Genomic DNA, 26,116 nt, shown 5'->3' with positions numbered 1-26,116 from the left:
GAGGTAACTTCACCATGTGTGCTTATTGTTTGTCTCCTTAAGCTCCAGCTACCATACAGCCCAATAGCAGCAGTTCTGAGAAGCCCCTTCCCGCTGCCTGAATTAGCCTTTTGCACTGCCTGCTTCCCTTCCTGGGTTCTCCAGCTGGTGACTAATTATCTTGTTAACACCCTGTTCTCAGTCAGTGTTTCTCAAGTAGCAAGTGCCCCTCACTTCTGAACAGTTTAATATGTACCCAACCCTCAATTTTCCGCGGGATTTTATATTTACAGACTAATGTGAGCCATGTGTTGGAAGAAGGGCTGAGTGTACCAGGCCGTGATAGGACAGATGTCAGACCTAGTGCAGGTAGGGTTACCACCTTTACGCCAGGGGTGCGCAACTCAAGTATGTACCTGGGCTAGAGGTGATGCTGGCCAAAGCTAGGAGGCTTTGAGCATTATGCCAATGCTGGGGAATATAAAGCGCCGCGCCAAATTTTATGCCATAGATTTGAGAGGAGGAAGGGGTGAGAGAGAAACAGGGAAGGAGGGTGAGAGAGAGAAGACAGGAAAAGAGGGTAACTGGTGAAATCTGGGGTGTCATAGTTGTCAATATCACGGCTCAGCTGGCGCAGTGAAATTGACAAATTTTCTGGGCTTTGAGCCAGGGATGGGGGCTGCCACCCAATCCGAGCTGGGGCACAGGAGGCTTCCACGCCAACTGGGACCCAGGGATGTGGGCAGATGGCTGCTGCCTGTCTTCAAGCCAGGGCGTTGGAGGCTGTCCCTTGGCTCGGAGCCGGCACATGGGTGGCTGCCACCCAGCTGCGAGCCCAGCTGGTGAGATGCAGGAGGCTGCCACCGGGCTCCCACCTGGGAGCTGGGACTAGGCAGGAAGCGGGCGGTTGCCACGCACCTTCCCCAAAAGCCGGCGGCTGCCGCCCACCTCCCAGCAGGAAGCTGTGACTGGGCGGGAAGTGGGAGGCTGCTGCCTGCCTTCCCCAGAAGCCGAGGATGGCCACCCACCTCCCCTTCACTCTGTTTTTCTCCAGGTACCCCCCCTTGCCTGTGTCTCGCATACCCCCAGGTTGAGAAACTATGTTCTAAGTGACCAGGGTCCTGACTTCTATAGAGACCAATCTGAGCCTGTTAACAGCACCCAATACAGTTGTCCCCAATACAGCAAAGCCATAGGTAAAGCAATCGAGACATCAGTACTAGTTGTTAGCTCATAGCTGTCCCAACAATCCAGCTGACAGCATTTAAACAGCCGTTGCTATCTAAGTAACACAGCTAGACAGCGTGGAAAGCACTGAGTGACTGGCTGCGAAAGGGTTACATGCTGGAAAGCTCCAGTTCAGAGGCAAGGTTTGAAAAGACAAGTCCCAGGTCCCATAGCTATCAGAGAAACATTCATTAGCAGCTTGGAAAATGAGGCCCTGCAACAGCCCTACAGAGATTTGGGGGCAGATCCTCAGGGGGTGTAAATTGGCCTGGCTCCGTTGCAGTCAATGGAGTGCCAGAGGTTTAGACCAGCCCCGGAGATGGCCCTCAGATAGCCTACCTGTTTGCCTTTCCCCACAAGACACAGCAGATTGCCCATCTGGAGTGTGGTTTAGTAAATTAAAGTGATTAATTTTTCCCCTTCCTAGAATAAAGGCTGGAGAAACCAATGCTACGTCTGAGTAACTCCCATGGGGGGCAGCGGGACAAAAAGCTTGCTGGCACAGCCAGGGTTAATGTCCTTGACTCCGCCCAGCATTTGGGAGCGGTGGACTCTGCGTTGAACCTGAATTCTCAGGCCTGGCAGAGGTACAAGTGGAGTGCGAAGGCAGAGCGGGTCGGTTCCCAGCGGAGGTGGAGCCTGGGGAGTTCTGAGTGGTAAACTCCAGCCCATTTGTTTGCGCGTTAATTTGTTGTTGTTGTGGGATTTTTTTTGGAGGGGTGTGAGGGTGGGGGGGGGTTGGGCTCTGCATATAAAGGAAGAGCTCCTTGGACCAGCCATCACTTCTGTGGCACCATGATCCCAGCCATGGACTGAGCGCTGCCCGGGTCTCCGATGCTTCATTCCTGCCACCTTAAAGCTTTGCTGCATGATTGCCTGAGCCACTCGTGGGATGCTTTGAGCGCTGTTTTTGCAAGAGCCACTTTCTCCCCCTCCACCGCCTCTCTCAGTCTGTATCTGGCAGGAGGCACACCAGCCGCTTGGATGAGCTTATTCCTTTCCTGCCCTAAATTACTCCTGCCCAGATGCAGTGGATACTTCTCATGCTGCTGTTATTCATCAACTCCATGGAAATGCTCACACAGAACAGAAGGAAGAAACAAGGTACAGTACACGCTGCCGTTTGCCTTTCTAGCTAGGTAGCAACAGGCAATGCTACGCTCTTGGGAGGGCAGCGGGGGTCCGGAGAGAGTCTGAGCAACATGACGAATTGGCAGGAGGGGCAAAGCAATAAGCGGCCGGCAACTTTATTTTAGTTGTACCTGGAGCTCAGCCAGATGGTAAGGGGGATTGGAAACTGATCAATGCAGAATGAGAGGCCAGGGGCTAATTCACGACAGCAGACACAAACTTTGCCATTTGATCCCTCCCACTGGTGTCCCCCTCATCTTTAGCTTGGTCTTGTCTGCACAGTGGGGCAAATACTTGCCTTCTGCCCGGCGCTGCTGGGGGGCTAACTCAGTTGGTGTTTGTAAAGGTGCACAGACGAGGCAAAGCACAGTGTGAGTGTTCTGCATCTTATTACATTATATTATCGACAGGATCATTTGGGGAAAGGGGGGTGGATAATTTAACTCAGTGGCTCTCAACCTTTTCAGACTATGGTACCCCTTTCAGGAGGCTGATTTGTCTTGTGTACCCCCAAGTTTCACCTCACTTAAAAACTACTTGCTTACAAAATCAGACATAAAAATACAAAAAAGTGTCCCAGCTCACTAGTACTGGGAAATTGCTGACTTTCTCATTTTTACCATATCATATAAAATAAATCAATTGGAATATAAATATTGTACTTACATTTCAGTGCATAGTATATACAATTGTATAAACAAGTCACTGTCCGTACGAAATTTTAGTTTATACTGACTTCGCTATGCTTTTTATGCAGCCTGTTGTAAAACTAGGCCAATATCTAGATGAGTTGAGGGACCCCCTGGAAGACCTCGGCATAACCCCAGAGGTACATGCACCCCTGTTTGAGAACCACTGATCTAGCTGACTGTCACCTGAAACCTTGTGCAAGACGTAAGAGAGCAAAGCAATGGGTTTGAGATATTACAGAACTGGCCAGTTTTCATGGTTATTCAAAGCTTTGTGCCATACCTCAGATCAAGGGTATGGAAGTAATACCTGCCATGTAGGGTGCACAGGTGAGTGGCTGTGCCATAGCAGAGCACCGAAACCCTGCGTACAGAATATTGGCTACACGGGTTTTACCGTGTCTATACGTCTGCTTGGGTGGGGAGGTCAGGGCCTGGGCTCCTAACTAAACAGATTAAAACATTTTGGTCCAAATTCATCCCTGGTGTAATCTGAGTCACCTGCAATGACACCATTGGCTCTTTGAATTAAGTTCTCCTTCGGTGAACTTCTCTAGTCAGTTCAATTTGCTGGGATTCATTGGGCAAAACAGATGTTTTCAGCCCGGCTTTGGGGACTGCGAGCAGGCTGCTGTCTGCAGACTCCGGCTTGGCTCTTTCCAGCCGTTGTTGTGGATAGATTCCCCCATCAAAGATCAGACTTGCTCAGAAAGACCATTCCTGCCACAGACCTCTGTGCACCAGCTGTCCTTTGGCATCTCCTTTCTGCCTCCACTGTACATCAGTGATGTCTTGCTCTTACGTATGGTCAGAGCCAATACCCAGCACCAAGTGAAGATCATATTGCATCTGGCTGACAGCAGGACAGGCAGTGCCTCTCACCTGCACCCATGTAGCAAACATGGAACATCATTGGGAGAGATCAGTCTGAATTCTGCAGATGTCAGGGCTGCCCCTGTTTTTATACCCTGCCCTGTGAGCTGAGCAACTCACTCTCGTAATCAGAATCTGCTGGACAAGTGACCAATGTTAATGGGAAAAGGGCCACTCAGCTGTCTGAGATGGGAGTCGCATTGATATTCTCCGTTTCTGTTGTTTGTTTTTGGAAGATGTGTTGAGTTGACAGGCAGGTGTTTATCATGCACTGTGCAAGAGATATCCGCTGGAACGCCCTGGCATTGCACGTGTGCCAACCGTGCCCGAGGCATGTGCCAATGTTCTAGATGGTCTGCAGAACCAATACCTCCGCTTGGGGAAAGCTGCAGGGTTCCGTGGAAGTCAATGGGCTTATGCTGATTTCTATCAGCTGAGGATCTGCCCACTGACTCCGCGGGACAGGTAAACAAACAGGATCAGTTCATCTCAGATTTAAAATATTGCACAACTGACAAACGCAGCAACGTTTCTAAGACAAATGGCCCCCAGGCTGCATAGTCAAGCACCGAGTTCACCGCACATGGATCCTGTAGCTGCCCCGATTGCCATTTTTTCCCCATCTTTTATCTGGTGTTGCTTGAAGTGCGTTCCGAGAGCCAGATGGCACCTTTGGGACGGTTTCTGGCTGCTGAGACTAACCAGATGCCAAACTTCTCCTCTGAGAGCAGCAGTGAGGCAGACAGGCACGGCGCTGGGACGCGGCATGAAGTCTGTTACAGGGGCTTGTGAAAAGCCAACCCGTAAAGAGAATCTGCTTTAATCAAGAGGGGCAAAATATGGGGCCCGAGTTTGACCTCAGTTACACTAATGTAAATATTGGGTAAGCCCTTTAAATTCTGCGGAGAAACTTCGAATTTAGACCAGCATAAGTGAGGTTAGCATCTGGCTCATGGTCTGCGATTGTGGGAGGGGTGTTTTTTGTAATGCTGGAAGGAGTCCGGACTCCTGGGTTCTGTTCCTGACTCTGCCACTGACTATCTGTCCGACTGTAGGCAAGTCATTTCCCCTCTTTAAGCCTGATTCAGATTTCATTGACATGGGTGTAAATCAGGAATTACACTCTGGTTGTGAATGGAGTTACGGCAGTGCTATGCCTGTGTAAGGGAGATCAGAACCGTGCCTTAGGAAACACAAGCGCCTTGCATCCAGCTAACTTAGAAATAGCAAGAACTGATACAGTGAAACATCAGGCAGTGGTAGATTACTCCTGGGCCAAGGATCCTCCTGTGGTCTCAGGGATATGACCTGCAAACAGTTCTCAGTTATTGTCCATGCTGTAGATTTAAATCTTCACAGATCCATCAAAGAATGACCGGTCCAGCCAGTAGCTGTACAGTGGTCAAGCCAAGGGCATGAGGGGCACGCAGCGAAAGGAAATGTCCCATGGGACAAGGGGCGTTCTATGCCCAGGATGCCCAATTCCTCCTTTGAAGGCCCGTTGCTATTCGTAGCAGCCCCACGTCTCTGACGTTTTCCACGTTCAGGGTCTAGGACATCACAGGATGCTTCGCAGCGGTGGGTTATGGCATAAACTGAGCCATAAACAGGTTCTGAGGAACAGATGCCCAGGAGCGGAGCAGCAGGGTTATGGAAGGTCAGGACTGAAGTTCATTGGCAGAGGAGCATAGGTGAGGTTTGCACCCCCTTCTCCTGGCCCGAGGCCACAACTCTCGGTCTCAGGCACGAAGGTCCAAAGCCTTTTGTGGTCAATGCGAAGACTCCCAGTGACCTTCGCTGGCTTTGGTTCAGGCTTTGCCCACATACCTCGTTTTGTGTCTCGTAGACGTTCAGGCCAGAAGGAAGCATCGTGATCTATCCGGTCTGACCTGCTGCACAGTGCAGGCCACAGAACCTCCCACGCCCACCCACCCCTAACCTTTGGCCGAGTCACTGAAGGCCTCAAATCATGGTTTAAAGACTTCCCGTGACAGAGAACCCACCATCTACACCGGTTGAAACCTGCAAGCGACCCGTGCCCCACGCTGCAGAGGAAGGCAAAAAAAACCCCAAACCAACAACCCCCCGGTCTCTGCTAATCTGCCCTGGGGGAAAATTCCTTCCTGACCCCAAATCTGGTGAACAGCTAGACCCTGGCTAGCAAGCCCCACCAGCCAGACCCCTGGGAAAGAATTCTCTGTAGTAACTCAGCGCCGTCCCCAGCTAGCGTCCCAGATATCTGCTGCTAGCCGTCGCAGATCGGCTACGTGCCATTGCAGGCATTCTCCTCGTGCCAGCCCCTCCATACATTTTCCAAGCTCAGTCTTGAAGCCAGCTAGGTTTTTTGCCCCCACTGCTCCCCTCAGAAGGCTGTTCCAGAGCTTCGCGCCTCTGACGATCGATGGGCCACGTTTCCTTTCCATCCCTGTCTCCGTGGTCTGCGATCTTTACACGCAGGAAAGCGAGTAATCAGCGGGGGTGTTGCTTTTGCTCAGTTGTGTCATTGGCTCCCTCCGCTTGACGGTGCTCACTGAGATCCTTCCTGCTCTTCTTCCTCGGGGGCTCTTTTGCTGGACAGTGGCGCAGAGCAGGAGAGGTGTAGCTGCAGGAGCATGGCTGCTGCGTGTTGATACCGAGTGTGGGAATCGGCCAGCCCCGCGCACGGGATCTGACTGAGCCCTGAGCGAGAGAGACCAGCAAAGAAAGACTTTTAGGCTTGCATGTATCGGAGCTTTACCCACGCAGAAACCTCTCTTTGCGCTCTCAGCCAGAGCCCGGGGCCCGGCTCCAGCAAAGCACTCACGCTCCTGCTTCACGTTAAACACGCGAGTAGTCTCACTGACGCATGCGCCGAAGTGCTGCGTTGGATCAGGGCCAGAATCCCCCCAGCACTCGCAATCTCCTAGCCAATCAGCCCAGCGACCTCACACGCAGAACCAAGGGCTACCTTGGGATTCTCGCCTCCCTTCTCCCCCCACAAGCAGCGTCAGTAATAGAGCCCCTCCCCCTCTGCAAAGTGTGGATCGGACCCCAGACTTCACACGCCCCAGAGTCTGAGGGATTTGGGGCCTGGGGCTGTCACGACGGGACTTGTAAACTCACCCACAGCTCAGGCATGTGTCTGCGGGCTTTGGATTGGGATCTTACCTGATAAAAACCATAATGCTTTTGTTCTAAGTGGCTGCACGCCCGCCCGCCCACACCCATGCCGCACACGCACGCAAGGCAAGTGAGAGGTGTGCAACAACATCGGTGTTTAAAACAAAGTTTCAAATCACATTTGCTCCTTTTGGCTTCAAGTATTTGCTTGCTGCCCGTGCTCCCACGCTCCCCCCTTCCGCAGAATGAATCCTGTTTTGCATGTTCTCATGCCTGGCTCTAAGGCGTCCTCTCATCTTTGTGTGCATGATTCCGATGCATGTTATCAGGGCTGGAGCGTACATCTCCCACCCACCCTGGGAAGGGACAGTTCTAACCACTGCATCTCCCTGGAAGTTACTAGTCTGGTTCTTGAGTTTGCTGCTCCATTCTCTTCCTTCTCCCCAAAATTTACATTCCAACTCCCCTCCCCTCCCCTCCCCTCCGGAGGTTTGGATGAAATCTGAACCACCCTGAATCTGAACCACCCTGGGTTCAAGGTACGACTGTGTGAAACCCACACATTACCGATGGGGATCGCAAAATCAAAACGCGGCTTCGTCTGCGAACCAAGGAATGGGCCCGACCCTGCCGTCCCGGCTCAGCTCCCACGGCAGTCTCTGAGCAAGGCCCGCATGATCCAACGCTGTCCCCACCTCTGCAGAATTCTCACTGGTTTGGAGTTGGCAGACCTGAATCGGCTCTCCGGGGTAAATCGGGAGTAACTCCATTGAAGTCAGCAGAGTTACACTGGTGTAAATGAGCCCAGGGTCAGCACCACCACTAACATTTTCTTGCCCTTCATGTGACTTGTGATGGGCAGAGGGCTGGCAAACAGACTGCGTGTGAGCGGAGACCTCGGGGGACGTTTTTCCAGACCCTTTTCCGTACACTTTGAGCACGGCCAGAACTCAGGAAAGGAAACGGGTTGGTTTGTGAAGTTGCTTTCACCGAAGACGCCGCTACATTCTCTCTGGCTAGGTCTCCGCTACCAGCTGGGGTGTGATTCCCCCCTCGGGTATCTCTCAGCGAGCTAGCGCGCGTGTAAGTATCTGTGTAGCCGTGAGAGCCTAGGCAGCGCCGGCGGAGGCACAATTGAGCTGGGCCACGCACGCACCCACTGGTTTCAGGCCAGTTTGTACGCGGCCCAGCTGAGCCCTGCCCCTGCTCCACGACTTGTGCTGCTGCTGCTACCATCATGCTATTTATACCTGTGCTTGTGCGAGCGTGTGTACACGGGCAGGGAATCACCCTCCAGGACCGGGCATGGTCCTCCGCGCCTGTCTGCTCTTGTGAATGGCTTTGACACTTCCAGTCTGTAACACCGCTGGGTACACCCCTGGGCAGCAATTCTCCAGTCTTATACACTCATAGGAGAGATCTCCCTGCACCCTGGCCTGGCTCGGCTTTTCTCTCCTTGCATGTCCCTCCCGTGCTCCTTTTCCATTCTTGCAGTTAACGACTAATTTATCTCCTTAGCTCCCCCCTGCTCAGGCTGATCTAGTTATTAGCCATTCCTCCTCTCCCCCTCCCGCCCCCAAATCAGGCCCTGTCTGGGGGAACTAACTGGATTTACAGCAACCAGTGCTTCTGGGTCTCAGCACTCTGCCACCCTCCGCCAGCTGGCAGTGTGGACGCAGACTGTTTCAGCCGGTGCCATCCCACGCCAGGCCGGGGACGCCAAACGTCTTTCAGCTGCTCTGCTCCTGTCTTCCAGATAAATTGACCAAAGAGAATGAAAAATATTATAAAAGAGCTCAGAGCTCGAGAGACACTCGTAAATCCTTCGGCATTTCAGTGAAGTCTCTCCAGCTGCAGCCAGGAACCCAGACGTTGCAGGCATTTAGCAAATATGTCATGTCGACCATAACAACTTAATGGGTCCAAGGTGCATTGTTCACTGGAGGGGAAAGCCAAGCCATAGCGAATCCTTGTGGCCACAAATGAGCCTCCTTCTAGCAGTGTGGTGCCAGTTTGCGTCCCTGTGATCTGAAAACGGGGCAGCCTTGGCGAATGCCTCCATCCATGAAAAAGAACCGAGCACAGGAGACGGGGCAGATGCTGTTTCGGGGCAGTCAGCTGGCCCCTGGCCCCGGGGCTCTTGCCCCCCAGGAAATTGGGTTCTCCCCTGGCAGGCAGAGCATGGAGGTGTTTGTGCTGAAGGCAGCTGCAGAGGTTTCTTCTCCGGCATGTGAGCTTATCTTCCCCTCCTCCTGCTGAGCAACTGGAATTGCGAACGTTATCTGTGCCGGGGGGTCTCGACTGTCTTCGGCAGCTTCTCCCAGACCCCCACTCCCTCCAAAAGCAATCAGACCCACTGGTTCCAATCCCAGTTTCACTGGGGGTAAATCAGGAGTCACTCCACTTCAGTTCACAGAGTTGCACTGGTGTGAGGGAAAGGAGAATCAAAGTGCGAGGGCTGAGGACTAGTCTGCGGGCTCCTTTCCTCATTGTGCCTCCAGCAGATGTCCAGGCTGAAGCAGCCAGGAAGCAGCGGTTGGTGGCCCTGGCCTGAGGGGTGGGAGGCAGTGTTGCCTAGTGAGCTGAGCATGGGGGGTTGGGGGCCAGCAACCCTGATCGCTGACGCTCCAGGTGTGTCACGGGGCTGATGTCAGTGGGATCTTGCAGGCTCGGAGCCACGGACCCCTTCTCCCACCATGGCCAATCCCACCCCCTTTAGCCCAGCAGTGAGATCCCAGGTTGTACCTCACTTGTCCAAGCTGCGTGGGCAAGGCAGGTCTCAATGTTAAAGGAGCCGCACCTGGCTCTGCCTCTGCATCCACCACTGCTGACATGGCCGGGAGCGAGACGGCCTCTGATTAAGGAAAGACGCCGCAGCCCCCTGGGGTCCCTCTTCCCGTAAGCTGCTCCGGCCAGAGGACAGCTGGCAGCAGCGGTCGCCCTTCGCGCGTACAGCGTTCCCCTCGGTGACGGCAGCGGGGCTGGTGGTGGCACGAAGGGAAACCAAGACAAAAGGAAACGGGAACCAAACCCTGGTCAGATTACATCCCCAGACAGCACTGGCCCTTTGATTTGGAAATTACCAGTCCACTCCCAGGAAAGGCAAGACGTGGCCCCAGCAGGAGGCGGATGGAATGTGGTCCAAGCCCGGTCCCTCCTTGTTCTCTTCTGAGAGGTAACTGGCGCGTCGATGGCATGGTCCGTAAGACGGGGCTCGTTTTCTCTCTGCTTTTCCTCGCCTCTGACCATGCACAGATGCCAGCTGCACGTTAGGAACTGGTTGGTTTCCATTCAGAAGGTGGCATCCCCAGCCCAGCTCGCACCATGTTCGCCTGCCTTACCACCCACTGCTCTCCCGGTCCCGAGACCTGCCGCTGCTCCCTCATTCCAGCCCTACGGTCCAGGTCCTGACCTGCACTCTCCCTCTGCTGAGCCGGCTCTGGGCTTGCAAAGTGTTCTTCTGAAGCCAGAGGAGCTTCTCCCACCTCCGGCTCCTCCAGCCCTGAGATCACTCCAAAGCTCTCCCTGTCTGCCTTGATTTTAGCACAAATGGCTTCTGTGCCCCGGCGCACCTCGGTTCTAATCCCGCCTCCCACGCCTAGCCGGGGCGTCTCAGTCCTGACTTGTAACATGCCCCCCTTGGTCTTCCTGCTGTGAGCCCGCCAATCATTTTGCCACGGCAGGTCTGTATTGCATCACCTTTTCCTCACACCGTGTAACTCCACCTGGACCTCCCGGGCTGTGATTTCTGGCCCATTGTCCTTTTCCAGAGCAAGGCTGCACAGCATTCGCAGAGCTCCATAGCCAGGGAGGTCGGAAGGGACCACTATGACCATCTAGTGGGACCTCCTGGATGCCACAAGCCAGAGAATTTCACCCCGTTAGCTCCAGATTGAGCCCAATAACTTGCTCTTGCCTAAAGCGCCTTCCAGAAAGGCCTCCAGTCTTGACCTGAACACTTCGAGAGATGGAGAAGCCACCACTTCCCTGGGGAGCTTGTTCCAATGGTCAAACGCCCGCCCGGTGAACAGTGTGTTCCTTGTTTCTAACTGGAGTGAGTCTGGCTTCCACTTCCAGCCACCGGGTCTCGTTCTGCCTTTCTCCACCAGATGAGGGAGGCCTTTCGGGCTCAGTGTTTGCTCCCTGAGAGAATGGGGCGCGTCCCTCTGCAGCAGCGATGGCTGAACCACCAGAGGGTCGGCGTTTGGGTTTGCCTCAGGGAAAGCAGCCGAAAGTTTGAACCCTTACTATCCCAAACACGCAGCAACAGCTGCACACACACACACACACACACACCCACGCCCGGCCTGGGTGTAATTAGCTTCTTTCCAAAGGAGCCACTTGTAGAAGCTCCTCTGCCATGGCCACTGGCCACACAGCTGAGAGTGGCTGCGTCTCCTCGGAAAAGGCTGGGGGCGGAAGGGGCAGGAGGGCACCCGAGCGGCTTCCCTCGGGGTGGTCCTCTTTCAGGAAGGCGCCCATGTGCAGCAGCACTTCTGGCAGCCGTAGAGCCTGTCTCATCTGTTTGGACTGTCAGCGCGTTGGGGCACGGGCTGTGTGCGCCCTTGAGGTTGCACAGCAGCCAGCTGCAATAAACATGATTTATGAAGGCCATAACCTCTCCCAGGGGCCTCTTCTTTTGCTGTCCTGATGCACTGTCCACCGGGTTAATGCCATTCTGGAGGTGGTGGGAGAACCAACCTGCAGTATCCCCTCTGGATAAAATCGTAGGGATGCCCCTAGCAGGGATTCTGCACTAAGGGCCTCATCCAAAGCCAGTGGGAGTCTTCAGTGGAGGAAGCCCCGTGTGAAGACGGACTGACGACAGAGAGCACATGGGCTGCAGTCTCACTGCTGCGCGATGGATGCCTGTGATGTTGTTCTCAGCCTGCTACCGCACAGGGAACGGGGAGCAGCTCTGGGATGCCAGCTGGCTGCGGGGCGGGTGGATGTTGTAAAGGACAGTTGCACATGGGCAGGGTGGGGAGGCTGGAGATGGAAGCACCGGAGGTCTGCGGCTATTGAACTGTAAGCTCTTCGGGGCTGTGACCTGGTCACACTGCATCTTCCTCTGGTGCCCGGACACAGGGGGCCTGCACCCTGACTGAGGATGTCAGCGGTGATGGAAATTCGTGGAATGGATAATAATGGGAATAGGTTCAAGCTGCCAGCCCCACTGCCAGTGTGCGACTCCCCCTCCCTGCCCCAGAAATGGCTCGGTTTCCTCTCTCCCTGAACTGGGACGTGCTGTAACCAACATTACAGACCGCTGGGAAACCCGTGTCGAAGACCCCACCCTTGGGGGACGCAGCCCCTGCCTTAAACAACCAGCTCACAGCTTTCCCAGCTGCTCCACAACGGGAAACAACTAGAGACTGGGAGAGCAGAGCCGCACCCTTCCCAGGAGACCTGCTGAGGCATTTTGGACCCTCGCCTTTGTGCGGAGAGAGGACACACCCACAGTTTGGACACAATGCTCTGCCCATTGCACAGTGCTGGCTACTGAAATCCCAGGCCGCATGTAGATATGATGAGCGTCACATTTTGGTCTCACTTATGACGGGGGAAGCTAGCAGGCAGATCGATGTCTCGGCAACATGAGCAATCTGTGTTTGCAGCACGTGCGCCTTTCAAACACTTTATGGAAAGAAAAGAGTTTGAGGGTCTGAGGCTGATTCTGCTAACACTGGTAAATCAGGAGTAGCGCCTTGGAAGTGAGCGGAGTCACGCCAGTGGACAGGGAGATCAGAATCCGGCTCCTGGTATTTTAACGGGTTAAGAAACAGTCAGTTTTCATATCGAATGTGGCTTAATCGTCTCTGAGATGCTTGTCAAATAACATTCACTGACACGTGGATAAAAGTCCCCTTTTCACCGGTTCCTGGAGTGGTCCCTTCGTACGAGTTTCACGATCTATGTCATTGGCGTCAGACTCTATTTTGCGGGGACACATCGGGGCCTGGGACACAGGGACAGCTGGAAACGACATTTTGTTTAAGAACTGATACAATTTTTAAAGTCGCTGATGGATATTTTCTTTAGACTAAAAAAACCCGCTATGCACGTGCCATACAGTCCGTTGCAGCTTTATGTGGCGTTACGGTTTGCAAACACATGCACCTGCAGCGTGCTTTAAGTGTCAGAGGCAACGAAGTCCAGAGAATCCAGGGCCTGATCCAAACCTCTTCGAAGGCTATGGGAAGAATCCCAACGGGCTTTGGCTCGAGCCCCAGATGTGTTACTCTAGAGACTCTCACAGCCCCTGGGATTTTAGTTTGTCCATTTAGTCTTCGTTAGGCTTTGGTTATGTGAAAACCCAGCGTAATGCAATAAGATGCATTATCAGATTGAGTCAGTGCCTGGAGGCATACCAACACTTCTGGTGCAGTTACTGCAGAACATAAGATTTAATTTAAAAATATGAAATGCTTAGCCCTTCATATGAGCCAACGCCAAAACAGCCTCCTAAATGTGACTGGATGCAGTCAGAGGCCTGGCTAGCCATTTGGGTGTGCATGTGTGGTGACTTTAGACGACAAAGTAGGCATACCTTTTGTACCTGAATCGGGGGGGGGGGGGGCTGCCTTTTAACTCTTCCATTGCTGGTCATTTCAGCAGAGACAGACAGCCAGTGACTCTGGGATTGAAGGTGGAGTTTGAGTAGAATAACCTCAGTTTCATCCCCATCCCAGTCTCAGTCCTACAGAAGATACTCAGGGGCCTTGGGATCATTTGTGTCCTACAGTGCTTCAGGATCACACAGATTTTAGCCAGGCAGCATGTTTTCACACCCACTTGTAGCTACATTTAGTAAACCCGCAAATCTGGACACATCCCCACTTTGCACGTGTAACTCAGGCAGCTGGGTGGCCAGATAGCAATGTGTGCATGCAAGCGGGGGAATCTGCACAGGGAAAATGGTTGCCTGGTCCCTTCTGAGGTCCCAGTCAGTTGCATGAGCCAAATGGGACCCGCAAAGTCAGAGGCAAAGTCAGAGAGCTTCCAGGCCAGCCTGAGTTGCTGATGAGGCCATTAAATTTGAGGCAGGTTGGACTGAGTGTCTGAGAGCTGGCCAAGGCAGGACGTGAAAATAGAAGCAAGCCATTTGGGTTCTGCTGATTCTGGGGTGAGTGTGAGTCAACGTTCTGCTCGGAGCAGGAAATAAAGTTTTGGGGTCCGGCTCCTCATCTGGGGCAAATCAGCCTAGCTCTGCAGGTGATGGATGCTTAAACTTGACATCTATGGAGCTGCCGTGAATCGCATCAGCGGAGGGCATGGCCCTTTTTGGTTGACGATATAGATATGGATATATTTAATGGTCAGCTCTTCTCTTCATCCCAGCTTCAGCCTCTTTCGGGTGATGGATTCAGCAGAGATAGCAAACATCAGCGCCGGTAACTCTAAGGCCCCACCCCTTCCATCCCCTTTCCTTGGCACTAAGGTTTTAACAAGCTCTGACCCCAGCTGCTGCCCCAAGGGGAGAATGCAATGCAACAGTTAGAGCAGAGGAAGAGGAGTCAGGACTCCTGGGTTCCTTTCCTGGTTCTGCTTTGTGGTGTGAGATTGCACAATGGATGCAATACCAACTGGCTCAGAGGGGTCAGTTAATAGCGGTGAGGTGCTGTGAGATCCTCGGACGGATGGTGCTGTGGAAAAGCAGATGTTATTGGAGTGTTGAGCAATGAAACTGATTCTCTGTCTCTACCCTGGTGTATCATTTCCTGAGATTTCTCTGATTCCTTTGACATTTACCAGGCATTGGCTAATTATTTCAGGTCAAGGAATATTTTTACCCACCAACTGATCCTTGACTTAACATGCTTTAGGATAAGTGCAGCTGGGCCTCCCACATGTACTGCATTATGGGCACTAATCAGATGAGGTTATTCGTTCGCAGAGGGACACATCTAGCAATCCTTGCTGAAGTCATGATTCAGCTAAGCATTTCAGCATGCGCTTAAGTCCCTCGGAAGTCTTAAAGAAAAGCAGGTGCTCAAATGCTTTGCAGAAGTGGGGCCTGAGTCGCTACGTAAAGAGCACTCGTATCAAACTCAGAGCTCACTGAACTCCGTGGGAATTCGACCTGCCTACGGGCTATGCAAGGGCTGGCCCAGGCTGGAAATTTCATTTGGTGTTTACCACCCTTTTCTACATGGAATCTCCTGGGAATATCCCCTTCAGATTCCTGCTGGGTAAGTTTGCTGGGCCAGAATTGATGGAGCTTTACTCGTGCGGTACAGGTACCCATGTAGCGCAGAGGTGATCAGTAAAGTTCATAGTTAAGTACCTAACTTGTGTGTTTCAGGCCTTTGATTTTTACAGAGCAGCTGGTGGCTTGTGACACAGAGTCACCGTTACAATGAGCTCTGACGACAGCCGGGGATGCCAGTGTTTTGTGTGTGACCCTTCAGCACCTGTGTGTGTGTGTAAGCGAAGGATGAGACAGATCTCTAGCGCAGCCCTTTTTGTACCAGAGGGGGCTCATGTGGGTTAGTTAATGCTTTGAGATCCCAGGATGAATGATTTTATGGAAATGCAGATGTTATTGCAATACTGGCAGAGAGAAACAAATGGGAATGTTGGAAAGACAAAGCAAAGATTGAGAATCATAGAAGATGAGAGTTGGCAGGGACCTCAGGAGGTATCTAGTCCAACCATCTGCTCAAAGCAGGACCGACCCCAACTAAACCATCCCAGCCAGGACTTTGTCAAGCCGCATCTTAAAAAAATTCATTAGAAATGAGTGCAGTTAAAGAAATTAGTCATGAGTGATTCAGGCGAAATCATTACAGGCAAACAGATGCCAGAAGCTAAGGAGACACGGAGCCTGCCTCTTCCTGGCCCTTGTTCAAACACAGCTCAGTGGTGTCCAAAAGTCATGATCCATTTCTCAAACCAGGGGGTGTCCGAATGACCCCCCGCCCACCCATCAGGACAAGCGGCCACCTGGGCAGAGCCCTCAGCAGAGGCCTAGGACTGGAGATGGAGGATGAGACACCTCTCTGGCTGGGGAAGTGTTCCTCTCGCTGAGGGCTGCGGTGGAGTGGCAGGGCAGCTGGCTCTGCTGGTGCTGGGCCTGCCCGCTGGATGAGTAGAACGGAGGGAGGCTGTGGGACTGAAACAGCCTTTTCCTGTTGTTCTGCTTACAGTGTTAGGTCTCCAGGTCACCGGCGGAGTGGCCATGCCATGCACATTATACGCCATCGCCCGGGCACAGTGGTGGGAATTTTAAAGGGACAGAGCAGGCGGGGAGGAAGAGAGGGGAGATGTGTAACTGGGGAGGCAAAGCAAAGCCGAAAGCTGCCGCCTGGGTTTAGCCAACTTGGAGTGGCTGAGGAGAGGTTTGACCCCATCACTGCCTCCTGCAGAGCTTCTTGGCTGCATTGGGTCCTGGATCCAATCCAAACAGCGCTGCAGAAACGTAGGCACGGGCCATGGCTGGTGACAGGAGATTGCATTAGCTGGGCCTCTGCTCTGACCCAGCCTGGCAATTTCTATGCTCCCACCCAACACCCACTAACATCCATAGGAGCCTTCCGTGGGCAGACTGTGCTGCAGAAACGTAGGTGCAAGATCCCAGGCAGGGGGCCGGGTGTTCTGCCTTAGCAAGCCCTGAGATGCAGGCACCTGTGAACCCCTGGACTGTCTGTGCTGACTCCTCTCAGGCTTGGGGCATGCAGGAGGCATCTCTCCATCCCTTGAAGCTTCCCGAGGTTCCGTTCCCGCCCGCAGCAGTCACGTGGGACCCTCCCACTCTTCCAGCGACACAGCAGGCTCCTGGCTGACGGCAGGAGTCTCTAGCCGCAGCGTGGCGCTCGGGGATCACTCAGTACTAAGGTGTGTCCAGTTCCAACTGGCTGTGCCTATGAGTTACAACAACAAGCCCACCCAGAGCTCCGCAGCACCCCACCCAAACTCTGTCTGGGAAGCTCAGCCCTTAAAGGCATGGCCCCTAATTCCACACCTAGCAATCAGATGCTATGGGGAGAGGTGGCCCGGGAGAGCCCTAAGATAGCTCCCTCGGTTTGCAGCTGAGGAGGGCGGTGGGGCTGGAAGCTGAGTTTGATGCCTTCTGGCTAAAGGGAGTGAGCGGTCTGCAGCGTTACCCTGGGCACGTCACTGAAACCAGCTCCTCTTCAGCCTGCCACCAGCCCAACACCGAGCTCCCCTCCCTCCTGCCCTGGCCCCTCCCTAGCGTTCTCCAGCCTACGTTGCACATCAGCCATTCCCGCGCTAACGAACTAGCATTAGCTAGAGCGATGCTCAGCCCGGCCTCGGGAGTCGGGGATTCCGTCGGAGAAGAAAGCTGGGTGCGGTTTGTTCCTTCCTATTGCCTCTCCCGCTGCCCCCGGCTCGCTCGAAAGCGCCAGCTGATGGCAACCGCCTTTCTTCTCTGCCTGTGTTCTCTTGCAGCGGGCGCCGTCTTGTTTGAGAACTGCACGGGCTGTGTCATGTGCTCGGAGGAGAACGGGTGCATTGCCTGCCAGCAGCGTCTCTTCCTGCTGATCTGGAGGGATGGCATCCGCCAGTACGGGGCGTGTGTCCACGCCTGCCCGCCGGGCTACTTTGGAGTGCGAGGCCAAGAGGTCAACAGATGCACAAGTACGTAGCTCACCAAGGAGCCGCGGCCCTCAGCGGCCATCCGGAGGGCGGCGCTCGGCTCCCGCTTGCTGCACCCAAGGCCTTTGCCCTCCCCAGCCATGCCCCACCTTATGACAAACCAATGCACTGGCCTTTCAGAAAGGGGAAAAATCCAGATTTGTCCTCTTCATTTCCTGCCTAAGAACGCTGCCTCTCCAGTCAGCCTTACATTGCATGGGGAGCAGGGCTGTCTAGTGGTTAGAGCAGCAGGCTGCGGGCTAGGACTCCGGGGTTCTGTTCCTTGCTCCACCACTGCTCTGCTCAGGGACCAGGGTGAGCCACCTCACCTTTCTGCAGCAGTAAAATGGGGGTGGGATTGATCCATGAATGTTGCCAATGGGCTCTGAGATTCCCCAGGTGACTAGAAGTGCCCTGCTGTGTTCTCCCTGTTGCCCTACCGCTCCTCTTGCCAGCCAAGGGGCGGCTGCACTGACGGGTAACCCTTTCCTCCCGGCAGAGTGCCGGTCACCGAGCTGCGAGAGCTGCTTCAGCAAAGATTTCTGCATGAAATGCAAAGAGAAGTTTTATTTGCACAAAGGGAAGTGCTTCAGCACATGCCCGCCGAACACCGCGGCCCAGCACGGCGCCAGGGAATGCCAGGGTAAGTCTCAGGTAATCTCTGCCTTCTCCCTTGGGATTCTCCTTTCCTGGCTCCCCCTTGCTTCCCTCTGCCCTTTCCCATCTGTGCTGCTTCCTGAACTGATCACCCACAGGGCCGGGCCTGGGACTCCCAGCATCAGATACAGGATTTCGGTCCAGAGCAACGTTTTTGCCAGCCTTGCATATGCTCAGAGAATGATTGCAAAGCCCACTGAAAGCAAAGGCGAGGCTCCCAGGGGCTTCATGAGCTTTGGATCCGTCTCCAAGACACGCAAGGATTAAAGGGGAGGGACATGTTTTCCAAAAGCCTCAGAGTTCAGTCTCGACGCGCCTGTCCGCAGCATTTCTTATCCAAGCTCTGGCATCTCCCGTCTCCGTCTGGCAGCTGCGTTTGCATGCGTCTGGCTGACTGGGTGCTGTGCACATAAAGCTGAAATTCTGAGCGTGTGAAAACTTGGCTGTGCAAAGTGTTCAGGCAGGGTGCAAAAGGCTGCTTCTGACAACGTCGCTTTCGGGCCCTGCTGCCTTTCTTGCATCATGGCTCTCTTTCCTGCCCCTGTCAGAGATGTGTGAGGCGGGACCCTGGAGCGAATGGAGCCCCTGCAGCAACGAGGGGAGAACGTGCGGCTGCAAGTGGGGACTGAAGACCAGGACTCGCGACGTCGTCCGGAGCACAAAGCTGGAGGCAGTGGTGTGCCCGGCCCTGCTGGAATCGAGGAAGTGTAGGATGAGGAAGCATTGCCATGGAGGTGAGGAAGGGGGTATTGAATGTGATGCTGCCCAGCAGGTTGGCCAAGGAAACTGGATTTAGTCCTTGTATTTAGAGCCATTTGGGGGAAATTCATGCTCAGACCTTGTTTATGTTCCTAAACAATCTAAGAGAAGGGTGATGACTTAATACAGTTTCCCCAGAACAGCACTCTTGCTGTGCCAAGAGCCTGGATCACATCTTTGAAACCAGCCCAGGCCTATGTCCATAATCCACATGGTTACAAAGAAAATGGTTCTCACCCAGTCATCCACATGTGTGAAGCAGTTCTCGAGCTGGCCCTGAAATCCACACTCCACCCTCCCATTTCCTGGGGAGGGGCGGGGGGCTTTGTCACTGTAACCAACAGCTACACAAACAGGAGGGGCACAGTGCAATCTGCAAAGGGGAAATGTGCAGGGGTGCTATGAACGCCGGGCTGTGGCTTGAAAATCCACCGGAGCAAGTAGAAACAGCACAGCTGGGAAGTGCCTATAACAAATCAACCTTCGCATGGGGAGTCTGGTTGAGCCGGGAATTGAACCCAGCTCCCTTTGGGAACGCCTGCACAGCGGGCGGCCGAGCCCAGGCTGACAGCTGCGCGCTGTTGCTGGCTGTGCTGAGAACAACCGTGTAACCGCTGCAGGTAGGGCTGGAACTTGGGCTCTGAAATCTAGGGTGGAGGGTGGCTTTCAGATCTGAGCTCCAGGTTAAGCCGCAACTTAATAGCTACTCTTGGCACGATAGCGTGAGCATCACGAGCACAACCTGGGCTTGGAGGGTTGGTGGTGGTGCGGGTGTCACTGGCTGTGTAGGCAGACCCTTTATTCTCGGGCCCATGCCCTGGCCACTTAGCTTTCCTTTCCCAAAGCAGCAAAATATGGGAGGATGCCAAAGCATAGGACAGGAGCAGCCATTTGCTGCGTTTAGCCATCTGTGGGCTATATAAAAATAAAGACAATGGAGTTCCAAGGTGCTGAGCGCGACAACTCACTCACTTGTGAGCATGTGGTTTAAGGGACTCATCCACACGGGCCAAATTGTGCATGCACAAGAAAGGGAGTGCAGCTTGACAACTGACCCCTGGATTCTAGTCCAGACTCCGCTACTGCCTCATGTGGCCTTGGGCAAATCATAACACCGCTGTCTGCCTCAGTTTCTCCATCTGCCAAATACCTGGCTCAGAGAGGTGTAGTGAGACGTACATCACCGTTTGTAAGCAAAGTGTTTTGAGGCCCTTGGGTAAAAGAGTCTATAGAGCTGCAAAGTCTTATACAACAAACATATTTGCAAAATGAATAGAGTATTTATAAACGTGATCTCTGATCAGTGGCTTGCAAAATGTCCCCTGCCAGGAGACTTGACTCAGTGAGTTTTTGGATAAACGGGTTTTACTGTCCTAATGTTCCCTTGACAGACCATGAAATCCATTCTCCACCCTAATTCCTATCCTGTCCAGTTCCATTATCCGAAGTGAGACGTCTCCAACTTCAGGGATAGACTGTTCCTGAAACATAGACCGCATCACCTCCCTGTATCCAGCCATTGCTGCTTTCGAGTTCCCCAGACAAGGGCAGGTGATTCTCTGCTTAGAAGTCAAACCTAGGATCCCTGATGTGGATCTCTGGGCCCAATGGAAACCAGAAGGTAGCTGATGTAATTCTTGGATGTGTTTGGCCTAATAAATATCTGCTTATTAACTGGCAGAAGAGGGATTGCAAGAAGTATTGGTCTGTAGCCCTTGGAGCAAGATCAGAGTTACTGGCCCCAGGGTTTGAGTGATTTACAGTTCTGAGCCCTGGCTCCCTGAGTGAAGAGTATATTGTACCAAGGACAAAAGCAACGGGGGGGGGGAAGCAAACGATCGATAGACAGATCAGATAGTAAAGAAGTAGGGAAAGAATGCAAAGAACGGGGAAAATAAGGAAATGGAAAAGGAAGAACCATCGAGTGGGGAAAGGAGGGAGTGGAGGGGCCGAAGTACATGGAGCATAGAGAAATTCTTCCTCCTCCTCCTCCTCGGCCCTTTCGGCTTGTCTGAGAAATAAAATAAGTCACAAACATTTTTTTTTCCTAATTACGCTGCATCTGAGCAGCAATCTTCCGCTGGCTCGTGGCTACGTGGAACTCGAAGCATTGGGGAGCTTAATGGGAGCCAGGTGGCATCAATTGAGGGGAAATTTTGCTTTCTCCTCTTCCTCCCCCTCAGCCGAGCGATGAGTCAGCACTGCTCCTGGACCTGGCTGTCCCTGTGCCAGGCCGGTGTGTGCATGCGTGTGTGACTTGCTTTGGCTGCTCCTCGCTGCTGCGTGTGCAACTGTGTGTGTGTTAGTCACTGACCTTTCAAAACTATGTGCTCCTCCGCAACAACAGAACCCTCCGTCTCCTACTGTGCAGAAAAACAGACCCAGGCAGGACAACCCACATGTCAACAATAGTGACTCAGCCAAGGGCCTCCTTGCTACAGTCCTTGTGCTCTTGGCACCCAGCATCCAGAGGGCTTTGACGCTGAAAAGGATCCTTGCTGGACTAACAGAGCTGTTGCTTCAGAGTCACCAGGTGGAATTAATTCCCGGGGCCTCCCACAGTGTCTAGTGTAGAAAGGCATCTGGGCTAAGGGGTTAACGTGGACCCAGAAGGGGATGGAATCATGAGGGCCCTCACCGACGCCGGGGCAAGGGAATGCGACGTCAGGGCGGTATCAAATAGCTGGGATGACTTCTCTCCACTTCGTGGGAAGAACAGCCTTCCCGACGAGCCAAAATCTCCTCTAATGTCTCCGTGCATCCCCCATGGATCGCAACGCCTGGAGCGGGAGGAGGCCTTTGAAGCTAGCAGCGCAGAGCTGGGGGTGTTTTAAACATGACGACTCCTTTCCAACTGCGAAATTGGAACGGAGATTCTGCCTCCCGGCGGGGCAGCTGCTGGGTCTTCCCAAAGGCGTCAGTGAATCTGATTTACGGATGCTGTTTGGGGGAAGCGAGGAAAGGCGTTAGCTTGTCTGCCTGGGCCTTGGCACCTCAGGGTAACATCCTTTGATTGATTCCCCGCTGGGAACGGACAGCAAACAAGGTGAAGAGAGCTCCCGCCAGCCTCCCCTCTGGGCTGTGATCAAAGCTGCCCGAACGCGGCCAGGGGGAACACGGAGAAGGGGAAAAGGAAGCAGACACCCAGCAAGGAAATCCGATGCAGGGAGAGGGAATGCAGAGAGTTGGGGACAGCCCTGCACAGTCCCTAGATCAGAAACATGCCCAAGCAACGGGTCCATCTTGTCAAAGCTCCAGACGCAGGCACAAGCCTGCACCTAGTCTCCAGGGCTCAGAGGAAGAACTCACCTGGGGCCCGGGCCTTCAGCCCAGCCAATTCCAGCTCTGGTGGATATTTCAGCAGTGCATAGGCCCCTCGCGAGCCGTCTGCCCGGAGGTGTATGCCAGCCAGCCAGAGGAAGTGAGGCATGTGTCTGGAGACTAGCCTGGAGATTTGTGTGGGCATCTCCATCCGGGCCTTCTACTGCCATCCCTGAGACCCCACGTACACTACGCCTGTGGCTTTTGATCCTACCCAAACCGCGTGTGGCTTGGATAGCACAGCTGAGGTGCTGCGGGAGCTGCCCCTCCTTGACCCGGGCAAGCCGAGCAGAGCTTGCAGCTAGCGCTGTGACCGAGGATGGCGTCCTACCAGAGGTGGAGCGGCTCTCGCTGAATCGGTGGAGCTCCGCGTGGCTAGGGGATGCTGTGCAGTGGCTAGAGAAGCTGCCTTTTCAATGAAGCCTAAAGCCTGAGTCCTGACCACTTGTGCCCATAACGATTCCCTGGCCCCTTTGCAAGATCAGAGGCGTCAACCCTGGTGTTGTGACTGTGATGAAGTGGAGACATCCTGGAGGGTTTCTCCGAGTGCTGTGTGTGTGCCTCAGTTTCCCCCACATGTTACTCCTGTATGTTGGTGATGGGACCCGGCTGTGTGATCATTGCAGAAGCCACTAGAGAGGGGATGATGGGCCTTCACCAGCCAGACCTACGCGGACAATGGCCAGGACCCTCTGGCCTGGGTCAACCAGCTGCAGCAGGGTGCAACAGGTTGTGGCAGGCGGAGCCGAGGAGGGGGTAGAGACCTTCCCCGGGAAGGAGACAAAGGACTGGGGAGGGGCAAGGGGACAGGTCTGGGGGGTGGCTGGCTGGAAGGGGAGTCCCCCCATAAGGGGGTTCGGGAGCGGGGCCTGATCCTGGGCTCTGAGGCTCCTAGTTGTCTAATTCATCTGCTAACGAAGTCTTTCTGCGCTGTGATCCTGGGAGCTAACAAACCCTCTGACTCCCACGACGGCTGGGAATCGCGTCTGACGGCAAGGCGGGTGCATGGCCCCTTTGGGGCGTGTCGGAGCTCCCCAGAGTCCCATCTAAGGGGACTCACGGGGGGAGCGCAGGCGAAGCAGGTGGGGGCTGAACCCTTCGAGGCCAGATTCAGGAGGCGGCTGCACGCGTGTGTGGAGACCCGGGGGGGAGGGGGCAGACTCCAAGCACTGGAGCCCTGCCTGGCTTTGCCCCGAGGGGTTCCAGAAGCCAGTTCCTGGGGGCTCCATCACAGTGACCAAATTTCCAGGGGGGCATTCCCGCTTCACCTCCATAACCCCTTCTCCCTGCGCGCAGCTGAATACAGCAGTCTTCACTTCCTGTCCTAAACTCTTGCACCGCATGGCTGTTTAATCCCAGAGGGGCAGGGCTGACGAGAGGGGAGGAAAGGGGGGATAATCCTACCATCCCCCTTCTCCCCCCAATCGGTAACAGAGGTGAAATGGGAGGGGTGGGGCCCCAGCCAGCATACCATAATGGGACCCCAAATTTCTCTCAACGGGCAGAGTTGGCGGCTTCTGCATGATAAACGAACGGGCCCCCGTGTATAGCTTTTATATAGAGGCTGGCGGAGTTTGGAAAAGGTTTTACAATGAAAGGAGCTATTTATAGACACGGGCTTGACTCAAAGCCCATTGCGATCAAGAGGAGCCTGCCCTGTTCTTTGGCTCGGATCCTTGGTGGCCAGGAACGCGGGGGATTGTTCCGGGGGAGCCTGCGTCTGTGTGTGCGTAGACACTTGTGCTGTTTGGGGGCTTGGACAATTCCTCCTCCCGTGGTGTGAACGCCCCCGTCCCGGTACACGCCAGCAGAGGCAGGAGCGGCTGCCGGGGGCCGATAATCCAGGAGCCAAAGAGTGTGAGGCTTGGCTCTGTGGCTTGTACCACAAACGAGAAGACAAACGCCGCACGAATCTTCCGGTGCACAGGAAGTCCCAGCAGCCGGGCTCCTGGAAGCCGGGAGTGGCCACAGCCAGGAGGAGGGGCTGAGAGCTGCCCGCCCCGCCAACTCGACTCGCATGTGTTCCCAATTGCCCAGAGTACGGCGCGCCCGGGGGTGTCAGACGCTGTCACCGCCAGCGAAAGTTCCAGGGATGTGGGGAATCTGACAGGGCGCCAGGCTCCGCCTGGCTTTTTATGTCTCGCCTCTTTAATGGCCCTCCCTCCGGCTTCCCAGAGCTCCTGTTCGGTTCTTTCACTTCCTCTCTGCGGCCCCCTTTGATGCTGGGGCAAAGAGGGCCATTTCCCCCACTCTGCTGGGGCTGTCTTGGTAGAGACCCTCCTCCGCAGGCTGCCCCAGAGGGACACCACCGTCCTGTCGAAGCCTCAGGGTGGAGCCCTTCTCGCTGCTCCCTGCCCCCCGGCGTCTGGGGACAGGGGCTGGAGCAGGGAGAACAGCCGTTGGCCTGGAGGCTCGCTGGGCAGAGCCGAGAGGAGCATTGGCCCCTGAGCCAACGCCAACCGGAGCGGCTGGGAATCTCCAGTCGGGTCAGGCGGCCTCTCATCTCTGTAAATCACGCCCCCAAATCTGCTCCTGCCTCCCCTGCCTCCGGGGAGGGGAAGTCTTGTACGTGCTGCACTCATGTTGCGCCCTAAGGCAGAGATAGGCCAGAACTGAGCCCTCCCCATTCCCAACGCAGGAAGGCTGGGGTGCCCAAATCCCAGAGGCAGTGCCCAAATCCCAGAGGTGGGCCCATCTCTGCTTTTATGCATCGGCTGCTCTCCTTTTGCTTTTTCTTCCCCCTACCCCAGATACCCAGAGACACTACTGGCGCGAGCTGGGCAGCCTGGGGCCCATTTAGCTCCTTTCTACCTTCTGGCCAGTCTGCTCCGCTGTGGGGAGCCCTCTGACGTCCATGGGGTTTTTGACCCAAAGAGCCTGGGTAGGAAATTTGCCAGAAAATCTGCCGGACCCGGCTGCTTTTCGTTTGGTCTGAATTTGGAGCTACGGCCGGTGAATCCCCTGGTATAAAAGAAGGGAGGGAGGGTAGAGGTGGGGGCGGAGGGTCGCGTCCCATCGTTAGAACGGCAGCCCAGGGGACACGTCCTGTCCCCATTGAACTGAATGGGAACTCGGGGCTGGGATCTGCTGGCGGAGGAGGAGGGCGGGATGAATATGGAGGCTCGGGGCCAGCCTGGCCCCGCGTGGGACTCCGCTGGCGTCCCTTGGAAGTACACCAACAGTGAACGTGGCCTTCGCTCCGCCTCTTGCCCCAGAAAGAAGCGGTCCCTTCTGCTCAGGCGGGAGCGTTCAGACAGCTCCAGTCACAGCGTGGGGCGCCCGCTGGGGGCCATGCCAGGACTGGGGGAAGTGACCATCAGCCCTTCAGCCCTCCAAGACTCCCGACCCCAGTTGCTCCAGCATTCATGAACTAAGCCTCCTGATGGGTGTCATGAGTCCCATTTATCATTATTCCCATTTCACAGATGGAGAAACTGAGGTCTGAACAGAGCGATTAAATAACTTCCCCCAGGGCACAAAGCAAATCAGTGTTGGACTTGGGAAGAGACCCAGGAGTTCTGCCAGGCCAGGTGGAGGGGGTGGGGCTCCCCCTCTCTTGTTCTACCCACTAGCTCCTCTCCACGCACAGCGAGCATGTCTTTCCAAACAAACTCTTTTAACTTCCGGGCTCCGCAAAGTAAAACCGCGTTTCAAAGGCCTTCCTGGCCACCACGCAAATGACCTCTTGCTTCTGTGTTTCAGAGAAGACCAAGACCCTCAAGAAAATGAAAAGGGACAAGAAACAAAAGAAGCAGAAGGCAAACTCGCTGGGAGGCTCCTAG

At 54.5% G+C, this 26,116-nt stretch overlaps 1 protein-coding gene across 1 annotated transcript; it reads left to right on the top strand.

The window, feature by feature from the left end:
• The first annotated feature begins 2,220 nt into the window (after positions 1–2,220).
• RSPO4 (R-spondin 4) lies at positions 2,221–26,116 on the top strand. The gene is made up of 5 exons (XM_067554586.1): positions 2,221–2,310; positions 17,412–17,600; positions 18,097–18,240; positions 18,803–18,988; positions 26,037–26,116. Exons 1-5 carry the CDS (start codon positions 2,232–2,234, stop codon positions 26,114–26,116), a joined length of 678 nt encoding a protein of 225 aa, XP_067410687.1. The 5' UTR covers positions 2,221–2,231.

This window comes from Emydura macquarii, unplaced genomic scaffold (assembly GCF_026122565.2).
Source record: "Emydura macquarii macquarii isolate MOO-44397 ecotype Brisbane River unplaced genomic scaffold, CSIRO-AGI_Emac_v2 contig_1483, whole genome shotgun sequence".
Classification (NCBI taxonomy): Eukaryota; Metazoa; Chordata; order Testudines; family Chelidae; genus Emydura; species Emydura macquarii.
This window is presented reverse-complemented; position numbering and strand designations above follow the sequence as displayed.

Coding starts and splice junctions, on each gene's coding strand:
- RSPO4 (XM_067554586.1), top strand. CDS start 2,232: ATGCAGTGGATACTTCTCATGCTGCTGTTATTCATCAACTCCATGGAA. Junction 2,311..17,411: donor GAACAGAAGGAAGAAACAAG/GTACAGTACACG, acceptor GTTCTCTTGCAG/CGGGCGCCGTCTTGTTTGAG. Junction 17,601..18,096: donor AGAGGTCAACAGATGCACAA/GTACGTAGCTCA, acceptor TCCTCCCGGCAG/AGTGCCGGTCACCGAGCTGC.